Raw genomic sequence first — 9,430 nt, forward strand, 5'->3', positions numbered from 1 at the left:
GCTCCTCTCCTTACAGTGAGGACCTCGACCCCCACACCCCTTCCCCAGCAGTGAGGACCTCGACACCCCCACCCCTTCCTCAGCAGTGAGGACCTCGACACCCCCACCCCTTCCCCAGCAGTAAGGACCTCAAACCCCGCTCCTACTCCTATCACTCCCCAGCAGTGAGGTCCTCAACCACCCCCCCTCCTGCCAGTGTTCCTCCCTCCCTCACTGCCTAGCTCCAACCTGGAGGCTACGGTGATTCTAGAGACAAAAGACATCCAGTGTGGGGTATCTGGAGGGGCCAGACCCTCCTTGTGGGCCATGCTGTGGGCTCCAGACTCAGGATGCCCAGACGTGGGGCCCATGCTGGCAGTTGGGGCTTTCAGAGCTTCTGCTAAGGTCCCTGTGCAGGTTGCCGTAAGCTGTGCTGCTTGGTTAGAGTAGTGATGGCGCAGTGTCTTCCCTGCCCTGGGCCTTGGGACCCTCCCTGCCCTGGGCCTGGGGACGTGGTGCTGGACAATGCAGAGGGACCCTGTGGACTGGCTTGTGCTTGATCAAGGACGGAGGATCTGTCAAGGAACTTCACATCTAGAAGCAGAGCCTGAAATGGTCAACTCCTGGCTCTGAGATGCCCGGGGGCCCCAGGCCAAGAGGTACAGGCCTCCCAAAGCTGGACAGGTGGACATGCTTCTCTCTGGAGCCTCTAGAAGGAACCACTCTGTGGACTCGTCTCCAAGTCTCCCCAGAATCAGGAAAGAACACATGTGCGTCATTTTAAGCTGAGAGGCCTATTGTACAGGCTCACTGGCAAGTGGAAAACCTCCACCTGCCCCTTAACTGGCTGACACGCAGTGCCCTAGGCTGTCCTTCCAGCTGAATCAGTCAGAGAGGACTGGAGCCTAGAGGAGTCCCTTAAATCACAAGGCCCTACATGCCGAGTTACCCCGCAGCCAGAGCAAAAAGAGGAAGCGGATGGGTGCGTGAGCACGTGCTTACAGGGAAAAGCCAACAGCCCTTGCCGTGCCCTGTCCAGGCCCGCAGGGTCACGTGCCTTCTCGCTCCGGGGCCAGGCCTATGGTTTGAAGGCTCTGCGTCACTGTGGGGACCTTTGCCTCCCGTCATCCGTGCTGAGTCAGAGGACCGACCCTGGAATCAGAATCCATGCCTGAGGCCCTGGAGATGCAGGTGCAGGGCCCAGTGCCTCGAGGGCTCGGGCAGACTGCCAGGCTCACATCCTCCTGGACGCACTGCTGGGAGGCCTCAGGGACAGCATCTGCTCCCCTGGGTCCCTGAACACTCTGGCTGTGTGGGGACCCTGACTGAGTCCCAGGCCCCCAGACAGGGCGAGGCTCTAAGCAGGTGGAGCAGCAGGTGGACCCTGCCCCCAGAGAGGCCTAGCTGGCCAGCCTGCTGGGAAGAAGGGATGAGCTCACGCCCGGGAAAGTGCTGCGGGCAGCACACGGCTGGGGCCCAGCATGGACTGCGGGACAGTGGCCCGCCCTCCAGCACTTACTGGCATTCGCACACCCGCACGCAGTGCTCTTCCAGGAAGCCTTCAATCCTCACAGGGGACCCCCAACCTTCAGGGGCCAGGAGCGCCTTGACCTGGACGTGAGGCGAGCCGGCAGGCTGGGCTTCTGGCTGTCCTGCAGCCCTGTGTCCCCGGCACTCAGAGCCACTTTCTGCCCTCAGTTTCCTCAGCAGCTCTTCTGGATCCTGCCCATGTCACCCTGCCCTCCAGGAAGGTGGGACACATGTCCCCATACCCTCAGTCCTTGCTGGGCCAGGGACCTATGGTACAGAGTGAGGGCCTGCACTCAGCAAGCACCCTGCGTGTGGACCAAGGACTAGGCAGAGGTGGGGAGGAAGAATGGGGAGCAGGCACCCCAGGCCAGGCTCAGCCGTCCTTGGCCCCATCACAGCACGGGCACTTGCCCCATGCCACCCTAGCCTCAGCATTGTTACCACAGTCAGCTGGGACCCTGAGAGTGGACCACTGCTAGGCTGCAGGTAGAGGTCAGCACAGTGTGGGGACACGGGAATAGTATATAGCAGCACCAGCAGGGCTCAGGTCAGACCTGATCTAACCTCTCGCTGGTCCTCACCTCAGGGCTCCTGGGACCTTCCAGTGCGCTCTGATCCAGCCCTCAATCTCCCTCGACATGCTCCCGGCCCCGCCATCCTTGGGGTCCCCTCCATTCCTCGCATCCTTCCACCCCTCTGCCTCAGCCTTCTCTGGGGCACAAGTCCTGCCCTCCCCGATCCACCTCTCTCCTCTCCCCCAGCCTCTTCTATCCCCCCCCAGCCTCCTCTGTCCCCTCCCCGAGCCTCCTCGTTCCCCTTCCTGAGTCTCCTTTATCCCGGGCACAGACCCTGCTCTGAGCAAGGACCGACTGGATGGTTGTGGGTTTGGTCCTATGTGGCTGGAGCACACTGTGTATGGACACCCTTGTGGTGGCCACTTGGTGTCCATGCTGTGTCCCAGCTGTCAGCATTACTGCTGCTGTGTGGCTGCGTGGACTCGTCTTTTGGGGTCACCAGAGCAGAAAGGCTGGTGTTTGGTGACCATGCAGTGGCCCACACATCTCCCACGTCGGCCGCGCCTCCCCTGTACCCACCATGCACGTGGCCTGGGTCCCCAGCTCGGTCAGCGCCTGGTGCTCACTGCCTCTGAGTTGAGCTTCAAGCTCAAGGTGCACCGACCCAGCCGTATTTCCCGCTGCCTCGTTGGCGTGAGAGCTGGGCAGTGACTGAGCAGAGGGGAACTGAAGCCCTCGGGTGTGCTGCTGGAGAAGAGTGCAGACTACCCGCTACAAAAACCCAGCTCTGTCCTGGGGGAAGTGTGGCCAGAGGCCCCTTCGAGGCAAGGGGGAGACTTCAGAGACGGGCATGTCGTCAGGGGGGCCATCCTGCTACAGAGGTGGACTGACAAGGGTGAACTTGAACCTGAGCAGGGCCCAGGCCACGGGGAGGCTTGTTCATTCATTTACTGTAAGTGGTAGTTGAATCTCCCTCCTCGTGGTTGAAGTAGCTCTGATCTGCCCTCTGGGAACTGACCACGGGGAGTTGCTTTCTCAAGGAGAGTGCCCATCCTGTGCCTTCTCTGTTTCCCTCCAGAGTAGGGTGTCGGGGGTTTGGAGGGGGCTGGCATGGTGGCCCAGCAGTGTCCAGTCAGGGAGGTGTATCAGGCAGTTGAGAAGGGTGGACTGCGTTCCTGCCTGCGTCCCTCCCACCCACTGGGTCCCTGGCTGCCCGTAGCCCACCCGACTCACCCCCCACCCAATGCAGAGAAGGACCTGAGGGTCAGGCCGTGTCCCGGGGGGACTGAACAGACTCCGCGTCCAGTTGTGGGGACCATCAGGCCTGGTCAGCAAGGTTATGTCCACCTGTCCCCACCCTGCAGCAGTACTGGGGCCTTTCCTGCCTGTTTCCCCCAAACTGGATAGCACCGTTTCCCCTGACGGGGTGGGTGGGTGGGGGGTGTGTATGTGGCTGGTGTGGGGCCTTCAGGGTTGGTGCTGCCCTGCAGATGGTGGAAGGAAGAAGGGCTCATGGCTGGGAAGCAGGGGGTCAGGACCGAGACCCCGGCCAGCCCTCAGTGCTGGCTGAGTCGGAGCTGTGCTGGGGTGGACAGGGAGGGCTCAGAGAAGGGGCGCCGGTGGGGAAACTGAGGCGGGAGGGGCCGTGCGGCCCGCGCGGAGGCGGTGCTGGGCAGGGCAGGGCTGCCCGCCACTGGAGCCGCCCCGTCCAGGAAGGCCGGGCGCTGCCGGTAATCGCGGCCGCATCATTTCCCGACAGTCAGCCGGCTGCGGAGGAAGTCGGCCGGTGACTAACCCGCCCGCGGCCCGGGGTCATGCGGAGCCGGCGCCTCCCGGGCCCTCCGCGCCATGTCCCGGCTGCGGCTGTGGCTGCGCTTCGCCGCGCTCGGCCAGGTAAGGCGCACGTCCGCGCCGGCAGGTAGTGGGGGCCGCGGGGAGCCTGTGGGTGCGCTGCGAGGTCATACGGTGCCTCCAAGTCTACAGGGGGATGGGGACCCGGGGATGGGGTGCAGGGAGCCTCTAAGTCTACAGAGAGGTGGGGACCCCGGGACAGGGGTGCGAGAGAGCCTGTGACGGCGCTGCCAGGTCACATGCTGCCTCCAAACCTACGGGGAGGTGAGGACCCCGGGAGGGAGGGGGTGCCGGGGCTGCTTCACTGTCGACGAAGTGAGTTGGGGAGGAGCCCCAGCACTGGAGGCGGGGACCCCGCCCAGATGGGGGTGCATAAGCGGCAGGGTCGTCGTCGTCCCCCCAAGCAGTCCTGCCCTGCAGGTGTCTCAGGGAGACTGGGGCTACGTGGTAGGATTGAGCAGTGGTCATTGTCTCCTGGGGGCCACCAGTGAGTGGCTCAGGTGAGTCCACCCAGGTTCTTGTGGATTTTGAGGTGCATCTGTGTGTGGCTGGACCAGCTGTCTCGGAGCCCCTCATCTGGCACAGTTGGGGGGGCTTTCAAGGTGGGAACACCGCTGTGGGGGATTAGACTCCTACCCAGTGCGGAGGAGGGGAGCTGAGTTCCATCCCTGGGGAGGGTCCAGCCCCACATGCTCCCCAGGACCCAAGCTGCATCCTGGAATGGCAGTGAACCTTGGGGTGGGGGTCCTGTGCTGATACCGACTGAAGTTATGCGGGGCTCCAGGGGAAGGACCACCTGCTCCTTCAGCCATTCCTGGGACCCCGATGGGGCCCTGCTGTCCAGTGTGGTGTGGTGCTCTGGTGCTGAGGGGAGGGTGGGGTGCTCACAGGCGGCGGTGTCAGGAGGTAGCACACCCACTTTTTGGTAAGTTTTACAGCAGATTGGGTGGACAGAGCTGTGGTGTGGTCTCAGCGCCCCCTGTTGTTACTGTTGGTTAATGTGCTGCCTCTGTCACCTCAATCCTGGGACAGGTACACTTGGGCCCCCAGGCCTCCATACTTGGGGAGGGGCTGCTCAGGACTCATGGAGTCCCCTGGATAGAGTTTATCCAGAGTGTCTATCCTGGTGGGAGGGGCAGCTTGCGCCCACCCCCCAAATGCTGGCAGGTCAGACGTGACCTGTCCTCCAGGCACTGAGGGGACTGCAGTCACCTGGCTGAGGACTAGTCCAGTGTCCCTCAGTAACTGGAGGGACTCCACGTGGTGGCAGTTGGGCCAGCGGGTTCTGCCCTGCCCTTGCCCTTGCCCCTGTGGAGGGAGGAGGCTCCCATGCTCCCCAGCAGTGGTCCTGGCCCCCACCCTTCCTCTCCACGTCTGCACCAGACTGCTGACCACCTGGCTCTGCTCCCTGTGCTCACGAGGGGCACACTCACATGAGGCCCTAGGGGCCAGGTAGCAAAATGTGTGGCAGTAACTCCTGGTTGGGGGCTGGGTGCTCTGTTCCCCGCAGTGAGATGTACCCGTTCATTCCTGTCCAGGCCTTGTGTCCCCACCTGTGCAGGTGTGCACCTGTCTGACCCTGGCTCTGGGAACACCCTGATTTTCGTCCTCTGCACCGTTCGCTAAGGATGACTTCAGGATGAGTGGAGTTATGGGCTTAGGGACTCCCCTGGTCTTGAGTCCAGTTTGTCTGGCTTTTTTTTTTTTTTATGTTTTGAGTTCTGTTCCTCATTCCCACCCCCCATTCTGCCCAGGGCCACTTGGGTGCCTGGATAGCGCTCTCTGTGGTGGCATGGTGGCCAGGCCTTCAGCTCCTAGGGACAGGACTCTGAGCCGTGTGCCCGTCGTGCAGTGTCCCCATCGTCCGCTGATGGCCACTCCTGCCCCCACTCTGGGCTTGGGAAGCGCTGTGTGGACATTGGGGCAGGTTCTGGCCTGCACCTTGGCCTTCCGTCTCGGGGTCTTCCTCTTGGCGGATCATGGCCTGTGTCATCGATGCCAGGCTCCACATGGCCTCGCGCACCAGGGCACCTTTGTCCCCTCCTGCCAAGATTTCCCCACGGCCTCGCCGGCACCCTTTGTTTGTTGACTGCTGTCATTCTCATGGTGCTGTCTCTGTCTCATGGCGGTCTTGATGTCCATCTCCCAGATGTGCAGTGACGGCTCTGAGGCAGTGGCTGCTAAGCAAAGCATCATCATTCAGACACCAGCCGTGCCACAGGCCAGCAGCAGGTGGCCCTGTGACACCTCCAGCCTCGGCAGCCCCCACACGGTCCTGTTCGGGGTGCTGCGGGGGCCTTTGTGGGGGGGTTGCTGTAGAGACTGTGGAGTTCTGTAGGGGCTGTGGAGTGCTGTAGGATGTTGTGAGGGCCGTGGGGAATCAGGGGGGGCTGTGGAGGTTGTGGGGTACAGAAAGTCAGAACCCACTCAGGCCTTCAATCTGATGGCCATCGTCTCTGCCTCTGGGGCCCCTTCGGTACCTTCTGGGTGACACGTCTTTGCTGGCTGTGCGTCTGGGTCATGGGCTGTTTCCATGGTTTGTCAGACGCCCTTGATCTGTACACGCTTGGTGTCCTTGAGTGTCGCCTTGCGGCTGTACTTGCAGACCTGGGGGATCTCAGCATCTCCTGTCCCCTCAGTCTCCTGTCTTCTCCCCCCAATTCCTCATCTCATCTCTTGTCACGCTCCCCTGTCCCCGTCCCCTCAGTGTCCTGCCCTCCCTCTCATCCCGTCCCGACCCAGTCCCTTGTCTCTTCACCCTGTTCTTGTCCCTGTCCCTGTCCCCCTCCATCCCCATCCCCCTCCCTCCCTGTCCCCCTCCCGCCCTGTCCCCCCCACTGTCCCCTCCATCCCTGTCCACCTCCATCCTTGTCGCCTTCCTGCCCTGTCCCCCCTGCCGTGTTTCTTGCACGCCCCACATCTGTCCCATCCTCCAGCAGCTCGTCCGGCATGTGCTCGTCCGGCATGTGCTCGTCCGGCATGTGCTCTGGCCCTGATTGCCGCACAGCTGCAGCCTCTCTGTTCGCAGCGTGTGGAATTACCGTTCCCCCACTGAGTGCGCTGTCCAGGCCTCAGTCTGTGTAGAGCCTCTGGGCACCCGCAAGACAGAGCAAGGTGCCCAGTCCCTCACGGTCACAGGCACTACAGTAAACACAGTCCCTCCAAACCCATCTGGGGACCCACTCCCCAAATCCTCCATACCATGAGGTCACCCCAGCTCACAGACCAGACTGCCTCCACTTTGGCCAGGCCCCCACTCCTCACCCCACTCGGTGTCCACACGGCCTCACCCCACTCGGTGTCCACACGGCCTCACCCCACTTTGTGTCCACTCACCACAGCCTCACTTTTTTTAGAAAAAAAGTTTATTTTATTATTTTTTGTGCACGTACCGTCAAATCAGATCTGACTGGTACAGGAGGAGATTGCCCCTCCTCCAGCAGAGCATCTGGTGGATTCGAACCACACCCCTCTGGGATTGTAACAGCCTCACTACTAATAAGGAGTTGTGATCATAGGGCCCCGGTGAACAGGTCACCTCCCTGACATCTGCGGGGCCACTAACCCTGTGAAGCCACATCCCCGTCCTGGGCAGCTGGCTTCTTTGGGGCGCTCTCCTGCTGACTGTGCCTCCGTGTCCTAACTAGCTGGCTTCCTGTGTGTCCACATCACCTTGTGGCCCTAGTGGGTTGTGGGACAGGCATCAGGGTGGCTGGCCTTAGGGGACCAGGGTTCCCCAGCTCCGCCATGGTCCACTGGGGACTGCCAGGGCGCCCAGGGCCCCAGTAGAGGGGGCCCACCGGACGGACAGCTTCCAACTCACCCGCCCATTTTTCAGGACACCTCGTGCCTCGATGCCCTCTCCAACGCTTCCCTGCTGTCCTCGTCAGTGGACTCGCTGTCAGACATTGCAGACACGCACGACTTCCTGCCGGCCGACAGCCTCAGCCAGGTGCCCACCATCTGGGACGTGAACACTGCCTCGAGCGCCCAGGACAAGGTCAGTGCTGGCCCTTGAGCACCGCCTCCAAGGTTAGCCTGGGCACAGGTGAGGTCAGTGCCGGCCCCAAGCACTGTGTCCGAGGTCAGCCTGGGCACACGTGTGGTGCTTACCTGTGAACCTGCGGTCCTCAGATGTCCTGCACAGCTGGAGGGTGGAGACAGGACGGAGTGGTCCTGCAGCCCACTCGGCCTCAGATCCCGCCTCACTAGTCAGCCCCTCGGTCCTGTTCCTGCCTGTGTGCCTGCTGGTCTCCCTGTGGGCGCCTGCTCCTTGGGCTCTGTGTCCCCCCTCCTCCTGCTCCCCACTCACGGGACCAAGCCCTCTATCTGGGACATCGTCACCCAGGCAGCTCACCCCGCCTGCCCACTGGGGACAGAGGGGACATTTTGATCAGTTACTCAGATGAGGCTGGACTGGAGTGGGCAGAGACCAAGGACACTGCCAGGATCCTGTGGTGGCCAGAAAAAGTCTCCCTGAGCAGGACTGACCCATGTCCTCACACAGGGGGCAGATGGTGCGGGGACATGGTGGAGGCCACGCCAGGGACAGACAGGTGTAGAACGCTTGAGGGACAATGGGCCTGGCCTGGCAGGAGCAGGGAGCAAGCCAGGTGGACTTGGCTGGGTGAGGCCCAGGGAACGTTGGAGTTGTCTTCTAACCAGTGAGAAACACTGACCAGTGTCCTCCAGGGGTCCTGAGCCTTGTGTTCCGTTGACAATGTGTGCTGGCCGTGGGTACAGGCGGGCAGGACCATTGGGCCCAGGTGCCTGGGTCCTTGGCACAGGAGACACAAAGGAGGGAACTGGGGCCGAGTTGCAGCCTGGGGTGCCTGCTGCCAAGCCCCTGCTGACCAGCTACCCTGATCCCCTAGAGGACACTGCCCACCAGCCAGGCCACATCTAAGCGGCTTTGACCACTGTCAGCTTCACAGAGAGGGCTTTGTGCTGGGCTGAGTGGGCAGGAGGCAGTGTCCCGCCCCTGCGCTGGGCCTCTGGGTCTGCTCCCGGGTCTGTCCTAGTCTGTCCCTCAGGTCTCTCCTGGTCTGTCCCCTGGATCTGTCCTAGTCTGTTCCTCAGGTCTGTCCTAGCCTGTCCCCAGGTCTGTCCTGGTCTGTCCCCCAGGTCTGTCCTTGTCTGTCCCCCATGTCTGTCCTGGTCTGTCCTGGGTCTGTCCTGGTCTGTCCCCGTGTCTGTCCTGATCGGTCCCCGTGTCTGTCCTGGTCGGTCCCCGTGTCTGTCCTGGTCGGTCCCCGTGTCTGTCTGGGTCGGTCCCCGTGTCTGTCCTGGTCTGTCCCCGTGTCTGTCCGGGTCTGTCCCCGTGTCTGTCCTGGTCTGTCCCCGTGTCTGTCCTGGTCTGTCCCCGTGTCTGTCCTGGTCTGTCCCCGTGTCTGTCCGGGTCGGTCCCCGTGTCTGTCCGGGTCGGTCCCCGTGTCTGTCCGGGTCGGTCCCCGTGTCTGTCCTGGTCGGTCCCCGTGTCTGTCCGGGTCTGTCCCCGTGTCTGTCCTGGTCGGTCCCCGTGTCTGTCCGGGTCGGTCCCCGTGTCTGTCCTGGTC

The 9,430-nt window shown here is 62.4% G+C and overlaps 1 protein-coding gene across 1 annotated transcript in view; it reads left to right on the forward strand.

The window, feature by feature from the left end:
• The first annotated feature begins 3,872 nt into the window (after positions 1-3,872).
• Positions 3,873-9,430, forward strand: part of SBNO2 (strawberry notch homolog 2 (Drosophila)) — a 23,316-nt gene continuing 17,758 nt past the window's right edge. The window contains exons 1-2 of the mRNA XM_006898008.1: positions 3,873-3,917; positions 7,714-7,875. Of these exons, the coding sequence (XP_006898070.1) occupies positions 3,873-3,917; positions 7,714-7,875 (207 nt within the window). The remainder of the gene's footprint in view (positions 3,918-7,713; positions 7,876-9,430) is intronic.

Source organism: Elephantulus edwardii, unplaced genomic scaffold (assembly GCF_000299155.1).
Source record: "Elephantulus edwardii isolate Elephantulus edwardi_28Jun2011 unplaced genomic scaffold, EleEdw1.0 scaffold00217, whole genome shotgun sequence".
NCBI classification, from domain to species: Eukaryota; Metazoa; Chordata; class Mammalia; order Macroscelidea; family Macroscelididae; genus Elephantulus; species Elephantulus edwardii.